At 65.8% G+C, this 19,463-nt stretch overlaps 2 protein-coding genes across 3 annotated transcripts; both read right to left on the bottom strand.

The window, feature by feature from the left end:
- DGAT1 (diacylglycerol O-acyltransferase 1) lies at positions 1–9,450 on the bottom strand. 2 transcript variants are annotated; one of them, XM_022555439.3, is made up of 17 exons: positions 9,185–9,450; positions 4,935–5,022; positions 2,821–2,861; positions 2,643–2,728; positions 2,508–2,560; positions 2,161–2,266; positions 1,902–2,015; positions 1,724–1,798; positions 1,538–1,641; positions 1,411–1,449; positions 1,268–1,309; positions 1,149–1,193; positions 959–1,071; positions 808–873; positions 643–730; positions 496–558; positions 1–403 (listed from the first exon to the last, which is right to left on the bottom strand). In XM_022555439.3, exons 1-17 carry the CDS (start codon positions 9,379–9,381, stop codon positions 248–250), a joined length of 1,476 nt encoding a protein of 491 aa, XP_022411147.2. In that variant the 5' UTR covers positions 9,382–9,450; the 3' UTR covers positions 1–247. The 2 variants fall into 2 exon arrangements, with proteins under 2 accessions (XP_022411147.2, XP_089754609.1); XM_089898483.1 differs by lacking the exon at positions 9,185–9,450 and adding an exon at positions 6,362–6,535.
- Positions 9,451–15,849: 6,399 nt separating this feature from the next.
- Positions 15,850–19,261, bottom strand: SCRT1 (scratch family transcriptional repressor 1). The gene is made up of 2 exons (XM_022555455.2): positions 18,875–19,261; positions 15,850–16,844 (listed from the first exon to the last, which is right to left on the bottom strand). Exons 1-2 carry the CDS (start codon positions 18,987–18,989, stop codon positions 15,901–15,903), a joined length of 1,059 nt encoding a protein of 352 aa, XP_022411163.1. The 5' UTR covers positions 18,990–19,261; the 3' UTR covers positions 15,850–15,900.
- Positions 19,262–19,463: the final 202 nt, after the last annotated feature.

Here is a 19,463-nt window from a genome sequence, read left to right as displayed (position 1 = left end):
TCACTGTGGACAGCGCTTTATTGACACATTCAGACCCCTGGGCAGGATCGGCACAGCTCCCGAGTGCTGGCACCTCCCACGGGCCCAGTCTGCCATCCCTGAGGGGGCAGGAGGGTGCCCCATAGGGGCAGAGAGGCAGCATCGACCAGCCAGGCCTCTCCCCAGCACACAGGTGGGGGGCCGGCTCCAGCCACAGGCGGTGAGGCGAGGCGGGCAGCCGCAGCAAGGAGGGCCGGCCTGGAGCGGCTCAGGCCCCGGCCGTCGGGGCCTCGTAGTTGAGCACGTAGTAGTCGTGGACGTACATGAGCACCGCCACCGGCTGCCCAATGATGATTGTCAGCCACACGGCCGCGTTGCCGTAGTTGCCACGGAAGAAGCGGCCCACTATCCAGGCCAGTGGGATCTGGGGACATGGGGGCCCGGTTAGCAGGCCTCCGCGACCACGGGGCTGGCTCCCGGGCGCGGAGCGGATGCCAGGCCACGCGGGGTGCTCACCTGAGCCATCATGCCCGTGAAGGCCCAGAGGCGGAACATGCGCAGAGGGATGCTCACCAGGTACTGGGTGGGGGTGAGAGGGGCGTCAGCTTACCCCTCAGCCACCCCCGCCCAAGGTGGGGCCAGACGCGCCCACAGGGCACTGACCTCGTGGAAGAAGGCTGAAGCCAGGAACACCCCCGTCCTGGCTACCCACTTGCTGCTGCCCCTCCGGAGCATGGGCTTGTAGAAGTGTCTGCAAAAGGGAGCAGCCGTGGGGCGGGCGCCCGGGCCACGTGCCGCCCGCCCGCTGGCTGCAGCGCCCACACCCACCTTAGGCACCACTTGTGTACGGGGATGTTCCAGTTCTGCCAAAAGTAGGTGACGGACTCAGAGTTCCTGGGGGTCGGGAGACGGCGGGTGACCGGGCTGCGCCAGGGCCCTCCCCCCCCGAGCCCCCGGCCCCACACCCAAGGCCACCCACCACCAGTCCCGATAGAACTCCCGGTCTCCGAAGTGCATGAGCTCGGCCACGGCGTTCAGGCAGGAGTGGAACAGCCAGTAGAAGAAGATGAGCCAGATGAGGTGGTTGGGGACCTGTGGGGAGGCGTGTGCCAGGTTCCAGAACACCACCACCTCGCCCCCCACATGCCCCAACCCGCCAGGCTGCTCACCGCCAGCTTCAGGAGGCGCTCGATGATGCGGGAGTGGTCCATGTCCTGCAGAGACAGGGTGCAGCTGGCTCCCTCGGCCCCGCCCTCAGACCCCACCCCGCAAGGGCCTGCCTGCTCACCTTGAAGGGCTTCATGGAGTTCTGGATGGTGGGGACCATCCACTGCAAAGAGGGCAGGGTGTCAGCTCGCTGGCCGCCCGAGCTACCCTCCTCCAGCAACTCCCCCACCCCGCACAGCGCGGCCCCCAGCCCAGCCCGCGTACCTGCTGAATCAGCCCCACCATGAGCTGCGTGAGGAACAGCTGGAGGAGGAAGCAGAGAACGGCGGGCTGAGCCCCCCAGTGCCCCGTGGCCCCCCCAGCCCGCGAGGGCCCCAGCCTCCAGCCTCACCATCTCAAGGAGCCGACGCAGCAGGAAACGCTTCCGGATGCGGGCGGAGCGGGGAAAGTTGAGCTCGTAACACAGGGTGGGGGCAAAGAGGAAGTAGTACAAGTCTGCAACGGGAGGGTGGGGCTAGCAGGCCGAAGCCCTGGCCCCCAGCAGCGCCCCTCCCCCAGGCCCTGGCAGGGTTCTCACCTCGGTAAGTCAGGTTGTCAGGGTAGCTCACGGCGCACTGGGCGGCTCCCCCGTTGGCCTTCTTACCCGCAGCAGCTACGAGCAAGTGGCAGGGCGGGGTGAGGCTGCGATGCTGCCTGGGTCCAGCCCCACAGCAGGTGGCAGCCCCGGGTGGCCCCAGCCCCAGGCAGCCCCTCACCAGCCTTGGCCTTGGCCCTAGCCCTGCGCTCTCGGCACCACAGGTTGACGTCCCGATAGGAGAACAGCTTGAGGAAGAGGATGGTGTACGCCATCAGAGCCAGCACGGAGCCCACTGCAGGAGAGGCAAGCTCAGGCCATGCACCTCCCACACTGCCCACAGGAGAGCCACAGCCACAGGGGCAGCCCCTGTGGCTCGCCTAGGTCTCTCCTACGGGCCCCAGAGACAGGTTGGGATGGGGCTGAGATGGGTGGCCCACCTGGAGTGATGGACTCAAGCAGTAAGGCCACAGCCGCCGGGAAGCAGAGAATGGTGGCCAAGTTGACCACGTGCAGCAGCAGCCCTGCCTGCTCCGTCAGGGCACCCTGAGGTGCGGGGGAGGGGGGGGGAAGCACAGCGCTCAGCCGGGGGCCCTCACTTCCCGGCCAGAGGGTCTCCCTAGGGCATGGCTGCCAGGCCTGTGGTGCAGCCCCTCCCGGGAAAGCCACACACAGCCCCAAAGCCTGGATGAGACACAGTGGGCCGGGCTGCTGGTCTGCCCTAAGTCTGGCTGGAGAGGAGCAGACCTCCAGGCAGGGCGAGGGTGGGCGTGAGGGCGCTGCTCACCACAGCCAGGCGCTTCTCCACCTGGAACGCAGCCACGGCAAAGACGTTGGCCACTGAGGACAGAAGCGCCACAGGGCAGGTTCAGGCCCGGGTCAGCCCTGTCCCCACCCGAGGCCTCCTGGGCACTCAGCTCACCAATGACCAGGCACAGAGCGGGCCAGCTGTAGGGGTCCTTCAGAAACAGAGACACCACCTGGATGGGATCCACCAGGATGCCGTACCTGCAGATGGGCAGGTGGGGGATGAGGGTCTGAGTGGGAGAAGGGCGGGGCCTGAGCTGGCAGTGGGTGGGGCAGGGCCAGGGCCCACTCACTTGATGAGGTTCTCTAAAAATAACCGCGCATTGCTCAAGATCTGCAAGAGAGAGAGAGGGACACGACCCCGTCACCTCTGGCCCCGGAACAGCCACCCCAGCTCCTCCCGGCACCCGTGGGTCCCAGCAGCAGCCTCCATCCTGCAGGCCCAGCCCTGCCTGACCTCACGCCAAGCTCCAAGACTCGCAACCCACCCCGCGGACGCCAGCGCAGGGATGGGAAGCCCCTCGGCACTGCCCCCGGCACGCCAACGAGGAGCCGGCCCCGACACCAGGCACTTCCCAGATGCCTGTCTTCAGCAGCAGCAGAGGCCCACGCCGTCCAGCCCGCATCCATCCCGCCGAGATGGTGAGGGCCCCAAGGCCGCAGCAACAGTCCCAAAGCCCGAGCCTGCCAGATGGGGCCACCACCCACGCCCAGGGCACCGCCCTGCCAGTCAGGCCAGTCCTCGCAGAGCCCGGCTGTGTGGCGGGCGCCGCACCGGGAGTGCCCACGCCCTGCGGGCCAGAGTCCTGAGGGGCCGGGGGAAGCTGGGCCTGGAACGCCACATTGTGACTCACACCCCTGCCCGCCTCGGCCATTCCTGCAGCAACAGCAGCTGAGGACGGAGCCCCATCACAACAAGCTCTTGCCTTAGCCGGTGGCTGGGGGCCTGGCTTTCCTCTGCAGGGACAGGGACCTGCTCCCTCACCCCACAAGGCACAGGCCCCGTGCAGGTTACGGAAGGGTCCGCAGAAAAGTGATGCTTCTCCAGGGGACACTGGTGGGGTCCCTTACCTGGCAAGGTTCATGAGGAGGTGAACAAGCTCAGAGATGCAGGGGCCAGCTGCCACACCCTCTCCCAGTCAAACGCCTGAGCGGCCAGCTTACCAGGACACACGCGGTCCTACAGTGTCACCCCACCTGGCGGTGGCCTGTCCTGAGAGCTCACAGCAGGCGAGAGCTGGAGCTGCAAACAGGCAGCACCCACCTGGAGGCCCAGCCTGCAGAGGGAACGCAGCGCGGGATGCGCGTCTCCTACAGGAAGGGTGTGGCAGAGGTACCAGAAGCAGGGGGAAGGCTTTGGGGTGACACCAAAGGGCCAGGCAGGCCCAGGGGCTGCAGGGGAGCAGACAGTGCCGCCCAGGCAGCTGAGGGCCCGCCCCGCATGACCCCCTCTTCACAAACCCAGCCTCGGCCGGCAACGGCCTCCAGAGACCAGGGACACGTCATCTCCTGGGTCTGAGCTGGCCAATGGCCCGCCTTCCCCTTGCCCAGCCAGCTTCTCACCCACCAGGCTGCATGGTGCCCCACAGCTCCCCAGGGAGCCTCCTAGGGCCACAGGCAGGGAAGGTGTGGGAGCCCCTTGCACACGGGCAGCCGCGGGAACCACGCCCAAGACAGGCAGACACGTCGGGTGGAGGGTCAAGGGTGATGTGCCACGTCAGCCCTGAGTGGCGGGGGCAGAGCCCAGAGAGGCCCCTGCCCCCTGCCCCGCCCGAAGGCTGTACCCTGGAGCGCTGGACTCTAGCTGCCAAATGCCGGGGGAGCGGGGCCCCTGAAGCAGTGGCCTCGACCAGGCCGCAGAGCAAGGCAGGCGCGGGGCTCCCCACTCTCACCCTCCTGAGACTGAGGGAGGGGGGCCCGGGGCTAGAACCGTATTCTCACCCCTGCTCCTCCAAGTCCGGGCCTGCCCGGGGGCTCCACGCCCACGAGGGCCATTTGGAACAGAAGAGGAAACTCTTCACGGAGCCCCAAGACCACTCACGCGTGCTGCGAGGAGGCCCTGCACCCACAGCACCCCTTCCACAGCCCCAAGGCCCACCAGCCCATCTACTCCTTCCTGCCCCCACGCCAAGCCAGAGAAGCCCCTCAGGAGACCCCAGCCCCTCGGGCACAGCCCACGGCACAAAGGCTCCCACGCTAGCCCTGCAGGCGTCTCCTGGGATTCAACAGGGACAAGGGTTGAGTGTGTGCCCTCCGGGAGCCCAGTATACGGCCGCTGCAGGGACCGCCACCGCGATCCCTCTCCACTCAGCCCAGCCACAAAAGCTCTGGCCACCCACTCCAGGGGGCAGAGCTCGTGCCCCACCTGGCCACAGGGACACCTGCTCCAAGACGCCACCCTACTTACCAGCATCACCACACACCAATTCAGGATGCCACGGTAGTTGTTGAAGCCACTGTCAGAGCTGAACAGGGAATCCTGCAGGCGGTGGCACCTGGAAAGCAGAAGTGGGCACCCGCAGAGCCCCAGGCAGTGAGAACCTCAAGCGAGGCCCAAAGCAGGCCCACGCCTCCCAGCCCTGGCAGACACCTGTGAACCTGGCCACGCCCAGCCCCTCACTCTGGGCAGCGCACGCCCATCTGCCCACCAGCCTACTCCCCGACTGTCACCAGAGAGGTGCCAGGCCGTGCCAAGCTCTCAGGAACACCCAGAGGCCTGCCGCTCCACGCTGTGGGTGGGCGGGGCACGCCACAGGCAGGAGCTGGCTACGGGGCCGGCTGGAGTCCCCCAGGCTGGGAGCACCCCTCCCCCCGCAGCTGCCTCTGGTTGCCGCCACCCTCGCTGGCTAAGGAGTGGTGATGGGCCCACAGGAAGAGTCCACCCCAGGGGTCCGGGGGCCCATCTGGCAATGTTGGACAGATGGGGGGGGTGCGAATCTGCCTTTGCAGTCGGCCCAGCCCACCACCCAGTGAGCCAAGGCCCCCACTCCAACCGCCTCCTCCCTCCATTTGGCCCACACAGGTCCCAGCGGGCACCGGCACCCAGGCGCTGGGCGCCTGATGGCAGGGAAGTCTACAGTAGAAGCCAGCGGAGGCACTTTCGGTGCCCCTCGCCCATGAGCGCTCCCACCCAGCGCCAGGGTTGGGGGACACAGACGCAGACCCTCACGTCCCTGCCTGACCCTCAGGGCGAGGCAGAGGTGGAGGGGCCACAGCACGGCGGGGCAAGGCTCAGACCTCGTGCCGGTCCTTGGCTGCAGCCCCGCCTCACCCCAAGTGCCCTGCCACCAGGAGGCCTTCCACGGCATTGAGCAAGGCCTCCGGTTTTGTAAGAGAAGCCAGGGCCTCCCCTTCCCTCCCGTGGACACAGCTCCACCTCAAGAGGCAGCTGGGGCACAGGAGAAGACAGGGCCTCCGGGGGTGGCCCGGCCTCTGCGGCAGGCCTGGCTACGGCTGGGGTCAGCACTCAGACGGCCGCACCCAGGAGATGAGGGCCAGGGAGGACAAGACACCGCTCAGCATCGTCAGCCAGGGCAGTGCTGACGGTCTGCCCTCTGCTTTCCCAGACCGAGGTCTGCCCGTACCTGGCCCACCCGCCTCTCCCAGTCACAGGCCTGGCCTCCTCGCACCTGCCCTCCAGCGCCATCCTGGAGCACGCGCAGGGGAGCTGTGAGCTCCACCCCAGGCGCTCTGCCTTTCGAAGAGGCAAGCAGAGCTCCAAGGCCCAGCTCCCCAGACAGGACAGTCTCTGGGCCTCTCCACTGGACGGGCTTGCCCAGAACCCTCCCCCAAATTCAAGCCCAGTCGCTTTTACTGGAAGCGTCCCAAAGCCACCTCATGCCACAAGCTGCCAACCGCCATCTGCATGTCCACGCCCGGCTCGACACGCCCAGGGGACTGTTTCACAACAGCGTGACCCCTGCCCGCTTTGGGCCACCGAGAAGACCACGCTGACTTTATCTGCAGCAATCTCTAAGATGAAACTGGGGGTGGGGGAAGGGTGGCATTTTCCAAACCTGACAACAAATAACATTATAAAAGCTCTCCCAGATCGCTGCTGTCAGGCTCCTAAGGCCTTCCCCAAGCCACCCACACCCGCCCCTCAGGTCCCTCCACCGGCCTTCTGACCACCCCCAACCCAGGCAGCTCTGTGCCCCCAGAGGTCGGAGGGCCCAACCCAGGGAAGGAAGCCCACCGCCCACCAATCCCCCCAGAGGTCCAGCCTTGCCGATGCAGTCAGCTGCAGTGGACCAGAGGGCACCAGGCATGGTTGGCATGGACGCGGGGCCTGGCCGCCTTGCCCAGAGCTCTGTCACCCTCTCCCCTACTGCAGGCGCTGCCCACGCCTCTGTGCCCTCCAGCGGCCCGCCCACCTGCTCCCAAGTCCCACCCAGCCAGCAGGGCCATTCTAACTCATCACAGGTATCACCTCTTTCACCACCTCACACCAGCACTAGGAGGCGGGCACACAGGGAAACTGAGGCTCACTGAGGTTCAAAGCCTGCCCAGAGGCACAGCCCCAAGTGTGGACCACACACGCAGGACCACACGGTCCAGCTCCAGGGCCAGTTAGAACGAGGGGGCAGGGTGCCAGCTCGCCTCCCAGCTGCCACCCCCTTGGCACTTCCTCCAGTTGGGTGGGCTCCCCGTGTCCTCAGTCCCTGCTAGAGAGGGAGAAACAGAGGACACCCCAGAGACAAACCCCTGGGAGAGCCCCACGACAAGAACGCCCCGCCTGGAGGGCCCGTGAACCAAGGGCTGGAGGGCGCACAGGCGAGTATGGTGCACCTGAAAGGAATGAGCTGAGAGACAGGGCTAGAGGGGCGGCCCTCCTTCCGGCGGCCCCACCCAGAGCCTGACCGCGCCGGCCAGGCCAAGGTGAGCAGGAAGTGTCGGGAGGGGAGGGAGGAAGAAGGGGGAGGAACAAGCAGGGAGGAGAGGCGGCAGGTGAGAGGAAGATGACGGGGAGGAGGGGCGGCGGAGGCCAGATGCCAAGCGGGCAGACAGAGCAAGGCCTGGTTCTGCCCCAGGAGACCCAACCCCTGCGGTATCTGGCATGAGGGACAAGCACACAGAGCCTGTGTGTCCTGCAGACCCGAGGGGACTGTGGCCCATCCCTGCCACCTCCAGCTCCTCTTCCCAAGGGTCCCAACCTTGACGGTGGGCAGTCAGGGCTCCTGCTGGCTCAGCCCAACTAGCAGGAGTACAGGGGAGGCTTCTGGCCACCTGACCTGCGTAGAGCAGGAGAGTGGCTGCCCGCCCAGGGTGACAGCTTGGCCCAAAGCTGGCACACTCCCCCCATCTCATACAAAATGACCCCAAATCCCACCCCCTCCAGAGGGAGATCGAGCCAGCCACGCCCCTGCCTCCTGGAGAGGATAATGTGGGGAGGTGGCAGAGGGGAGTCCAGGACACTCCTATCCTTTGCATCCTCCCTCAGTCCCACCTCAGGCCCACAGGAAGCCAGCACCCCTCAGGAGAGCCGCCCTCATGAACTCTGCGCCAGACCTTTGCTCACACTGCTCAGTGCTGAGATTATCTTATCTCCCAGGTGAACTGTGCGCACCCCAAGGGCAAGGACAGTGCCTGCACCACAGCTGCCTTTGCCCATCCCCTCCCCACAGTACCCAGTGAAGAAAGCCTTGGTTCTTCTTTAATGAGAGAGCAAATCCTTGCCAACCCACTGACAGGTTGCCCACTTCCTCCTTGATAATCTCTAGCTCTGGAGCTGCTTCCAAAGCCAGAGTCCCTGAGGGCCCCTTGGCCGGGAAGGCTCCGGTGGGGGGAGGGGGCGTGGAGGACGGCAAAGCGACCGCCTGGAGCCAGCTGCAGGACTTAGCCAATGCCCAGGTGGGCCAGGTCCTCGCCATCAGCCACAGCCTGCTCCCCACCCGCTTCCCATGAGTCCTTCAGCTAAGCAGGGAGACCACCTGTGGGTGTGCCCACTTCAAACCCCTCTCCTGTACCCCAGCCAGGGGTGAGAGTCCCAATACAGGACCCATCTCTGACCCTAGAGCAGGCATTTGTGCTGGTAATATAAGCAGGACCCCAGGCCAATCAATCGCTGGGTAAAGGATGAGAGACCTTTGTGAAGACCATTCTTGGGAGGGTCTGCAAGGGATGAGAAACCCTCTCGCATTGCCCCCTGCCCCTTTCCTCAGGCAGTCCCAAGCTCCTGCTGGCCCACTCCCCAGCCAGCCCACCCTCCTCTGGGAGCGTTATCTACCCACAAGGCACCCCTCATAGCCCTCAGGAGGGGCCCCCTTCATCACACACCGCCAGACGCCATCCATCTCCTTCCAGGAAGAAGACAGTACGGGTGGCTGGAGCCAGCCCACCTCGGGCTCCAGGCTCTGGGCTCACCCTGGGAAAGAGCCTCAGGACCCACCTAAAGATGGGCAGAGGGGGGGGCGTCTGGAAGCTGGGCCGGCTCCCCTCGGCGCCCCCACCTGTGTGACTCTGTCAGGCGACCCTCCACCCCTAACCTCTCCCTAAGTTTCCCCGCGGAGGCCCAAGGGGCACACCTGTCCACGCAAAGTCCGGAGGCCAGGCTCTCGGGCTCGGAATCCGAGCTGCGGCGGACACGCCTGGGGGAACAGCGAGGGTCGCGCAGGCCCCGGGTCGGGGTCAAAGGTTAGGGGTCAGGCGCACCGCTACCTCAAATCCCACTGGCCGCTGCCCACGTCGACGTCTCCGTCCTTGTCCTTCTCCGGGGCAGGCGCGTCCCCCCCGGCGCCCACGTCCCGTACCTCCTCTTCCGCCGCCGCCGCCGCGGGCCCGCTGCCGCCCTGGCTCGAGGGCCGCGACCCCGTCCTCCGGCGCCGGGAGCCGCTCGCGCCGCTGCGATCGCCCATAGCCTCAGCCCGCACCCAGCCGCGGCGGAGTCGTGGTCCACCGCGCTCGCAGCGCCCGAGGCCCGAGGCCCCGCCTCCGGTCCCTCGGCCAGAGGCCGCCACCGCCCCCTGTCGGCCGCCGTAGCCTGCGCCGCCAATCAGCGCGCAACCGCCGGGTCCTCCCCGAGCCCGCGGCAGCGTCGCTCCCGGAGCTGCTAACTGGCCCGTGGCCGCGGCCCGCGTCCATTTGTAGTCCGCTGGCGCGCGGGGCACGCTGGGAGTTGTAGTCTCATGGCGCGAGCCGGAGCGCGGAGGCGGGCGCGCAGCCAGGGGCGGACGCTGCTCCCCGAGGGCCTCGGCGGAAAACGCGCGGCTTCCTGGCAGCTGGAAGCCCCTCCTGACCGCCGCCTGACCCTTGTCCCGCTCTTTAAACACAGGGTTTCGTCATGCCTCAGCCCAGGCGCGGGGTGTGGGGATGTAGGTTATTTATGAAATGCCTCGTGCGTTACTATCAGACAGACACCTAGGGCGTTGATGCTCCGCGAGCCCTCTAGTTACTACCGTAGGCCCCCGCTTTTCCTCCGCTTAGGTTGTTCAGACAAGCGCCAGGCCAAAGGATGGAACGAGAGAAAGGCCCCAGGCCCCGCGTCCCGGGTACCTCCGCCTGGCCCACCTACTCCCAGGGCAGCACCTCTCCCCTGCAGGCCCAGGACGGGGAAGGGCAAGGGTGCTGCCCTCGCCCCCACAATGGGCACGCCCGGCCCGCCTCTCCACCCAGCCCCCTTCTGCCCTCGTCCGCAGACTTGCAGAGCTTCCCGCGTTTCGCACCCGGGCCAGTTTTGCCAGGGCGTGGAGATCCTGAAGTGCCAATTCGCGGGAGCCCAGAGGCTTCTGTGTCATTGCACAGTCTGCAGTCATCCGGTCGTTAAATGAAGCAACTAATACACCATAACAACTGCACGGTGAGAACCGTGGGCGGGCAAGTCCGGTCCCACTTGGCTTGACCTGCATTTTGCAAAGAACATGGAGTGTGAGCATCCTGGATTTCCGGATGCGAGGGTTCACTGGGGGCTCAGGCCTGGTTTACCCAAGAAACACCCCTAGCCGCAGAACCCACTCCATTCATTCTTCTGAGGTAAGCAAGGCTGAGAAGATCACCTCTCTGAAAGCAAATAAACCCAGAGGCTCAGCCTGAGGTCAGCCCTCCTTCCCGCCGGGCTTGCCCTGGATCCATCACCTCCACGGACAGGCACCTGGGCCCCCTGGTGACACGTGCTTCTGCCACCGGACCATTTGCGACTTATACCAGCCTGGCATCCCTTCCTGGCAGGCTGAGGCTACCTTGCAGGTGTTTTCGAGTAGCCTGCTAAAGGGGCCGCCCTCATTGGGCGCCAGAACCCCTCCTGCGTGCCCACATGGCCCAGCCTCGGTGGGCCAGGACCAGCCCCGTCTCTTATCCAGTGTCCAAGAACGTTCGTCTGTTCCTAGGCAGACCTGAGCCAGGGGGAGCTAGGCCTTTCTGAGTACTGATCCCAAGGGAGGTCGGACGCAGGAGAGGGTCCTCTCGGGAGCCCGCAGCGTAGGGGTGAGCCCTGGGAGCTCTGGCCCTCCCTCCCAATGACCTCTCCCAGGCAGCTAGTGGTAAGCTCCCCACCCACGCCCACGTGTCTCCGCGCACCTTCTGGCCCTGCCATCCTCCAATACAGAGCCAAGACTAGAGGGCCGGCCCGGACTGGCACGCTGATTGGTAGAGGAGAAGATCGACGGCTCAGGCTGCCAGTAGGCCCAGAGAGGCTGAGCGCAGTAGCCAACGAGGAGTGAAGGGCCGTGTTAGAAGCGGCTGCCTGTGTCCGCGTCCAGGCTCCAAGTCGTCGGCAGACAAGAAGCAGTAGGAGTGAGGGGACCAGGGTGGACTGGGGGCCGCCAGAAAGGACCCATCTGACCGGGGCCTGTGGGGGAACCAAGGGTTCCACCACCGAAGTTGAGAGCAAGATGAAGGCCTCAAGCCAATGGGAAGGCAGGGGCTGTGAAGGCACCAATAAGGAAGAGCCCCTGTACCAGCGGGGTGCAGGGCCTGTCCGAGGGAGGCGGAGGCCTGTGGTTGATAGTGGGCGGGACTTCTAGGAGGGAGGTGGGGCCTACGCCAGCCCCGCCCACAGCCCCAGCACCTCAGGATCCTGGGTGCGGTGCGGCCCAGACCCACAGGGGAGAGGCAAAAGGTCAAGGTAGGTGAGGTTGTTTGGGGACAAATGTGTGCATGAGGAGGTGTCGAAGAAAGCTCAGTGGCGAGTTTCCCTGCTGGTGGAAGCAACACCTGGCCCGGGGTGAGGAACCTGCAGGTCTGGTCGAATAAAGGGCTAGAAGGGTTTAGGGGTTTAGAAAGGGCCTCGAGCTGACACTAGGTGGAGGCACCGCGGGCAGGCCAAGGAAGCCTGTGAGGGAAGACACTGGACATGGTGATCAGCAGCCTGTTCTCTGGAATGCAAAGCTCTGTCCATGGACACCTGTGGAGACAAGCGTGGGCTCGTCCCAGGCACCGGGGAGGCAGCCTCCATCCTTCCACCCCCACTGCCCCTTAGAGTCTTGTAGAAGCAGAAACAGTCAGTCCAGACCCCGAAGCTGAGGAGCCCTGGGGAGGAGTGGACCTCTGAGAGCCTTCCTCCCTGCCATTGGTGCCCACCCAGGTGTGAATCTGAGTTTAGGATGGGTGGGATATTGGGCAGGGCTTAAGTCAAAGGCAGCCCTTGGACAAGTTGTTCCTCTCCCTGAGGCTCAGAGTCTTCATATGCAAATTAGGCAATGCTTCCTACCTATCCTCTACCAACACTGGGGGCTTTCCTGAGGTTGTTAAGGCTGATAACGCTCCCCAGAAGGGGGCGCCCACCTCCAGGTGAGCCCCACCCTGAGCAGCAGGCCCACAGGCTATGGTCTGTTGCAGGTCAGTCTCCCCTGCTGTCCATACCAGTGGAGTCTGGGTGGGCCTGTCCCCTGCCAGCGTGCAGAGAGCTGCTCTGGCCCTGGGCTGACCTGGTTTGACCACATGTCTCCAAAGATGTGGGACCTCTCAGCTCATGCCTACCTACCTGGGTGCCGAGGGCATTTGCTGGGGTAGGAGTCCATGTCCCTGGGCTCTCTGAGCCCAGCACGGCCCTGCCCCTCATCTCCTCAACATGACGTCCTGTCTAGAGCCCGAGGGCTGTGGGTGGCTGTGGGCGGCTGTGGGAACTCCTATGACCCCTGGGCACCTCCTCCCCAGAGCCAGCCTGGCCCAGCTACTTATGGAGGGCTCCTCAGTGTGGGAACATATCCCCTGAGTCTGGGAGTCAGGATGTGGACAGCAGGCTGCAGGAAGGGGTCAGACCCCACACCCTCTGCTGTCCCCATGTTCTCCAGTGGCATCGAGGAAGGCTCGCTGGTGGCTGTCAGGCCTGTAGGGACAGCAGGAGCCCCTACAGGAAGAGTGGGGGTGTCCCAGGCCACAGGATTACAGGCCCTGCTGCACCTCCTCCGGCCATTCTAGATCAGTCCTGGGCCAGATCTGACTGTAGCCTCCCCAGTTCCTGGCACAGAGCGGAGTCACCTGCCACAGGAGAAATGCTAACTGCCTTGCCTTCAGGGGTGTGCTCTTGCCTTTGGTCTGACAAGCCGGCCCTCCAGGGTGGAAGACTGCCTTCTCGCAAAAGAAGACACGGGCGCACCCCAGCAAAAGGCAGCGGCGCGACTCCAAGGCTGCGTGGGTAGGGTGCCACTCCCAGCGCTGGGCCTGCGCCTGCCCGACCTCTGAGGAGCGGCAGGACCCGGAAGACGCACCCTAGGTGACCCCAGTGCCCCCTGCTGCGCGGGCCCAGCCCTGTATACATCAGCCCGACACTCCGAGTTCTATCAAGAGTGGCATTTATTCTCCTCGTGGAGGTGCGGTGCTCCGGGGAGCTGGTGCTATTGTGCTTAGGAAGGAGGTCTGTCCGTCCGTCCGTCTGTCCGGCCGGCCCGGCCCCAAACGGGGGCGGAAGAGGGGCGCGGCCCGAGTAAAAATCCCGGCCTGTTCCGGGTGGGAGTATGTACAAGGCGGCGGGGCGCAGGCGGGGGTGGGGGCGGGGCGGGCCGGCGGCCGCAGCCCCCACCAGAGGGCCCCCGCATCTCGGGCCCTACTCGTAGAATCAGTACAAAATAGGTGCTACCTAAACGTTCCTTCTACCTGAATTCGCTAAGTCGGTTATTGTGCTGCTTAGTTATGGGGGCGGGAGGGGGCCCATGGCTTTCCACGGCGGCGGCGGGGTGTGGGGAGAAGCGGGAGACCCTGGCCGGCCCACAGCCCTCCGGCCTTCTCCTTAGGTAGGTAGATAGGCATGTGGGGTAGGGTGGGGTGCCTGTGTGTGCGTGTGCATGCGGGTGTGCCCAGCGCAAGCGGGGCAGGCCCCAGCTTGGGAGCTGTGTGAACACCAAGCTGGGATGTAGGGGTCTTGGACGTGGGCTCTGCTGTGCCGGCCTCTCAGGTCCGGGTCCCCCGCTGCAGGAGCAGCGGAGTAGCAGCTGGGCTTGGTACCCACGGGGATGGGGCTAGCCAGGTCAAATGCTCCAGCGTGCACCTTTTCTTCTGGCCTGGAGCCCTGGACTGACGTGACAGAGCCCTCATTGCCAGGGGATGGAAGGAATGGGATTCGGTATGGGTGGCCCTGGTGGCGCTGGGCCTTGGGGCCCTCGGTCTGTGCCACATGAGCTGAGAACCCAGGCCCAAGTCAAAGGCAGAGCCCCACTGCCCCCAGCACTGGCTCGGCGCTGGGGCGGGGAGGAGTGAGGGGCCACGGTTAGGTCTAGGGACCGCGGCTCTCTCTGCACCTGCGGCCATCCCTGGCCCACCCAAGCCCGTTGGGCCCGTCACAAACATGCACACACACACACACACACACACACCCCGCAGGTCGCCACGTCCCTAGCGGACTCAGAAGGGGGCCCAGAACATAGTTAGTGCCTAATGAAGGATTGGTGGGTGATGGACGACTGAAGGAGGGGTCTTGGGGGGCAACCACCCCGCCCCGCCCCTGAAACCATTACACCCGCCGGCCTCTGCCGTGGGGGGGAGGAGGAGGGAGGAGGAGGGGGAAGAAAGTCTGCGCGTCCGGCCCCGCGCAGCGTCCCTGATCTAGGGGCCTATGGGGTGGGTGGGGCAGGGGGATACCTGATTCTCAGTAACTCTAGAGGCGGCGGCAGCTTCGCATGCAGTGCGCATTATTGCTCTATAGTCGGCTTCGGACTAACTAAGAGGGACAGGGAGCGGGCAGCCCCGGGAAGGGACGGGAGGTGGGTGGGGCTGCATGCAGTGACGTCACAAAGGCGGCGGCCAATGGGGCGGGCCCTTGGGGCGGTGTCGCCGCCGAGGCTTTGGCATAGACGGGCGTAAGTTGGCAACAGAGTGAGGGCGGGGCCTGGGGTTCCAGGGAGGGGACCGGCCTCTGAGAGGCGGGGCCTGAGGCTCCCAAGAGGCGGAGCCCGGGTGGGGCGGGGTTCAGGGGCGGGGAAAGTGATCCAGGACATCCCAAACCCCTGGCGTCGGCGGGAAGGATAGGGGCCGCAGCGCCCCTTCCCTGACCCGAGTGCAATCCGTTCATAAATATAACGTACAAATACAGAAAGAAACCCGACGCATCCGCAACCCCCCCCAGGGGGCTTTACCCGCAAAGCGAATACAGAGAGGTGTGTAGAGGGCTGTGCCCAGGCCTGCCTGCCGGGCCCCAGAAATCCGTCCTCCAACACCGAATGCCCGGGTACGAGGGAGGGGGCCCCGGGGCAGGGCGGGAGCGGGTTCTGAGGAGGTCGGATAAGTCCATGCGATTTGATATGCGTCATTATTATTCGTTATGGAGGACAGAGCCCGGGAAGCTGGGCTGGAAGAATTCGGATTTGGCAGGGGATGCGAGGCGAGGGTAGGAGAGCGGCTCGGACTGAGGCCCCGGAAGGAACCCAAGGGAGAGAGGTGCCGCCATCCGCCCCCCACCCCGATCCCCAACGCGTCTAACACTCCTGGGGTTCAACGAACACTGAGGAGTAGGGACGCCTCTGCCGCCCCCCATCCTGCCCCTCCCCCGCCTGCTGCTGGGGAGGGACCGGCTCCCTGGACGTCTAGGCCGCAGGCCTGGCCCTGGAAGGCTTGGGAAGGGGTGGGGAAGACCTGAGTCTCTGCGACACGATCCAGGGGCGCAGAAGAGGGAGGAAGGGGGCGCTCCCTACCTCACCCCACCCCGGTCTTCAGAGACCTAACTCGGAGATGAGGTTCGGTTCTGGGTCTCCTCGACCCTATTGCTGGGAAAAAGCCTGGGGCACCCTGGAGGGGAAGGGAGGGGGCTCGGGGTGGGTCTCCCCTCGGGACCCTATTGCTTGAAGGGGCCGGCAGGGCCCCCGGCGGGCGGGGCGGGGCCGGGCCCCCTCCCCCTATTGCTGTGAGGAGGGGCCCGCCCTCCGGCCCCTCCGCCCGTTCGCCGGCGGAGACCTCCCTGGGGGCCCGTATTGCTGAGAGCCGACCCGGCCGGCGGAGGCCACGCCGCCCTAGGCCTGCACGGGGCTGAGCTGCGGCGGCGCGGCGGGCGCCGGGGCCGGGGGACCGGCGGCGGCGGCGCCCTTGAAGCAGGCCGACTCGTAGTGCTTGTTGAGATAGGACTTGAGCGCGAAGCTCTTCTTGCAGCGCTTGCACTGGAAGTGCTTGAAGGCCGAGTGCGTCTGCATGTGCGCGCGCAGGTTGGAGCGGTCGGCGAAGGCCTTGCCGCAGTGCGCGCAGCCGAAGGGTTTCTCGCCGGTGTGGGAGCGCATGTGGCCCTGCAGCAGCCAGGGCCTGGAGAAGGCCTTGCCGCACACGCCGCACTTGTGGCGCAGGTCGTGCGTGAGCAGGTGCATGGCCATGGCCGGCATGGACACGTACACCTTGCCGCACGTCGGGCAGCGCCGCGCCAGCTGACTGTCCAGGCTGCGGTGCGTCTGCTTGTGGCGGCTCAGGTTCGACGATGTGGCGTACGTTTTGCCGCACTCGCCGCACGCGTGCCGGCCTCCCGCGCTGCCGGCCCCAGGCCCCGCACGCGCCTCGGTGCTCGCCCCCGCGCGCGCGCCGCCCCGACCCCCGGCCCCCGATCCCGCACCGCGCGTGCCTGACCCGGCCCCGCCTCCGCCGTCGCCGTCGGGGGCCGCCGCCGAGGCCGTGGAGGGGGCGGCGGCGGCATTGGCGTTGGCGGCCTTGCGGCGGGAGCGCCCGTCGGTGATGAAGAAGGCGTCAGCAGCGTAGCCCTCGCTGACCGCCGCATCGCCGTTGATGTAGCCACCCGCGGCTGTGGCCAGCTCCGGGCGCGGGGTGGGCGGCGGCGCCGAGCCCGCAGCCGCCGGGCCCAGCTCTCCCCGCACGGCCGCAGCGTACATGGGCTCCGGGGACGGCCCTTTGAGCAGGGCCGCCTCGGCGTCGCCATCGTAGACAGAGGCAGGCCCCGCGTAGTCGTTGAGGTATCCTAAGGGCCGAGGCGGACAGACAGAGAGACAGCGGGAGGGGAACCGGGCAGCGGGCGAGACACACACGGGAGGGCGGCGGGAGACAGCGGGGTCCGGGAAGGAGGGAACAAGGAGGACAAAGAATAAGGGGCCGAGGGACCGCGGGGCAGGGAGGATGGAGACGGCAGGGAGGGGAAGAGAGGAGAGGAGAGATGAGACAGGGCCCGGCCCGGCCCCGCCCCACCCTCGCAGGAGGAGGAAAAGAGTCGCATCTTCGGGCGCGGCTGCCCCCCCCCACCTTCCGCGGAGCTTCAAGGTCAGGGGGGAGGGGCGGCGCTTCCCTCGCCCTCCTTCCCCTCCTCCCCCTCCTCCCCTCCCCCTCTCCCTCCCCCTCGGGTTCTCCCCACTTCAGCAGTTTTCCCTGATTATGCAACACACTGCAGACCCGCAGCGCACAAAGCCAGGACCGCCTGTCCAGGGACCCCGTCGCTCCCACTCTCATGGCTCCCAGCGGCTTTTCCACTGTGCTGAGAACCCGCGCCCAGCCTTGATGCCGACCCTCTCCGGTGCTCGAGGTCTCCCCACAAGCCCTGGAGAATTCTACCTCCCGCAGACCCTCTAGCACCTCCCTTTCAACTCCCAGCTCTCCCACTACTCACTAGATTTGACCACCTTCAGCTCCAGCCCTATCTCCCTCCATCCACTCTGCTTCTGCCCCCACTCCCTTCAGTCATCCTGCAGCCTTGGGTCCTACCTTGTTCCGCATTGCCCTCTTCCCCCAGGCCCTAATCCTTTATGGGGGCCTTCCTCGGCCCCAGGACAGACGACCAGGAAGATGCTGCATTGGAGACAGTGCCAGGGCGTCCACCAGGGGACACCTTCACAGGGACAAACTGCAGGCAGGCAGCATTATTCATGCCGGTAACTGCAGCTGTTCTTAAGGCATGAGATGGATCTCACAACCTCAAAGTCACAAATGCACACCCCACACAATACAGGCTCTGGCTTCTTCAGGGTTACACTCAGCCTCTCAGACACTGTCAATCCTGGAGTCCCCTCAGGGTGGGCTGCATGCTGACCCAGGCCTGTGCCACCTACTCATGCAGGGTCAGACATGCAGCCACCCAGACACTCTCAGCTAGGGTCACCAGTCACATGGGCGCAAAGCAGCCTCAGAGTCACATGGTCCCATGTAGTGGCACACAGGCAGGCACACACTCATACAGGGTCACACACAAGCGCACACAGTCACATGGCCACACGCAGTCACATGGGCACACACAGGCTCGCACACAGGCTTATGCTTCTTCAGGTCACACTTGTTTTACCACCCCAGGCTGCTGGCACTCTCAGGCCCCTTGCCTGCGTGCTAACAGTTGTCCTTGAATTTGGGCGCCCTTACACAAAGAGCCTCCCCCTGCCTCCAGCACTTTGGACTTCCCGGCCCACAGCCCACCTGCCCACACCCTTCTCCCTGACCCTGGATTCAGGGAAGAAGACACTGCTGCTGCCTCGGCTGGGACCTTTGCCCTGACAGGTGGGCCGCCCCCACTGGACCACATGGCTACTCCCTGGAGCTCATAGCACTTCCCTGATGGCCCTAGCAGGGGGTCCTGGAGGTGTAGCCAAAGAAGAGGAGAGGGCTCCGAAGCAGGCTCAGCTTCCTGAGTGTGGGTTTGCATGCATCGCTAAGTCCTGTCATGTCAGCAGGTGTCCATGCTGTGTCGGTCAGGGTGTGGGTCAGTGTGTACCTTCAGGTACCTCCTGATCCTGCCCCCTGTTCCCCACCTTCAGGTACCTCCTGTTCCTGCATTGACACTCTCGCTGCCCAGCCTTGGCTCCGTTCTGGCCTACCTCTGCCTTCCCCTCTCCCTACCCCCCATCTCCCTCCCCTCCAAGCCCCACTCCAGCCACTGCCTCCTGCTGGTTCTGGTTCCCTCGGGTCTATTTCCTGGGGCCCCTGCTCCCTCCAGCCCCACACTCTGGCCCTCTACCCCTTCCGGCCCTGCCCTGGGCCCCTCGCCGCCCCCAGCCTCATCCCAGCTCACACCTTTCTCCTGCAGTCGCTCGCCGAGGTCGCTTCGGGCGCGCCCGTAGGAGCTCTCGAGGTCTGCCGAGGAGAACGTGTCAAGTTTGACCTTCTTGACCAGGAAGGATCTGGGCATGATTCCTGCGGGGCTCCGGCGCTGTGGGCCTGCGGAGCCGGGACGCGGGGGGGCTGCGGCCGCGGCGGGGCCCCGTCACCATCCGAGGGGCGGCGGAAGCAGCACGGGTCCCCACTCTGGCCTTTGGGTGCTGCCGCGCGAGTGCCGTCCTCTCTTCTGCCTGCCTGTCCTGCGTTTCCTCCTCTGCTCCTCGGGATCCCTTTTCTTCTCCTTCCTTCCTTCTCTTCTCTTCTTCTATTCTCTTCTCTCTTCTCCTCTTCTCTCTTCTCTTCCTTCCTTCCTTCCTTTCCTCCTCTGGTCCCGGCTCCCCAGCCCGCAGTGCCGCCCCTGGACAGGCGGGGGAGGAGGCTGGGAGGGCGGGGAGGGGGGGAGCGGCTCCGTCCCGGGCCCGGAGGCTGCGAGTGGGTGCAGGGCTGGCCCGGCTCCGCGGCCCCCTTCCCCTCCCCCCCGCCACCGCGGCGGAGCCTCAGTCAG

Source organism: Delphinapterus leucas, chromosome 17, assembly GCF_059928025.1.
Source record: "Delphinapterus leucas isolate spDelLeu-1000000601 "Yukka" chromosome 17, BTC_Dleu_Yukka2, whole genome shotgun sequence".
In the NCBI taxonomy this organism is placed as follows: domain Eukaryota; kingdom Metazoa; phylum Chordata; class Mammalia; order Artiodactyla; family Monodontidae; genus Delphinapterus; species Delphinapterus leucas.
This window is presented reverse-complemented; position numbering and strand designations above follow the sequence as displayed.

Coding starts and splice junctions, on each gene's coding strand:
- DGAT1 (XM_022555439.3), bottom strand. CDS start 9,381: ATGGGCGATCGCAGCGGCGCGAGCGGCTCCCGGCGCCGGAGGACGGGG. Junction 1,642..1,723: donor TGACAACCTGACTTACCGAG/GTGAGAACCCTG, acceptor CTCCCGTTGCAG/ACTTGTACTACTTCCTCTTT. Junction 1,310..1,410: donor TGGTGGGGCTGATTCAGCAG/GTACGCGGGCTG, acceptor CCCTCTTTGCAG/TGGATGGTCCCCACCATCCA.
- SCRT1 (XM_022555455.2), bottom strand. CDS start 18,989: ATGCCCAGATCCTTCCTGGTCAAGAAGGTCAAACTTGACACGTTCTCC. Junction 16,845..18,874: donor CGAGCGACTGCAGGAGAAAG/GTGTGAGCTGGG, acceptor CTCGGCCCTTAG/GATACCTCAACGACTACGCG.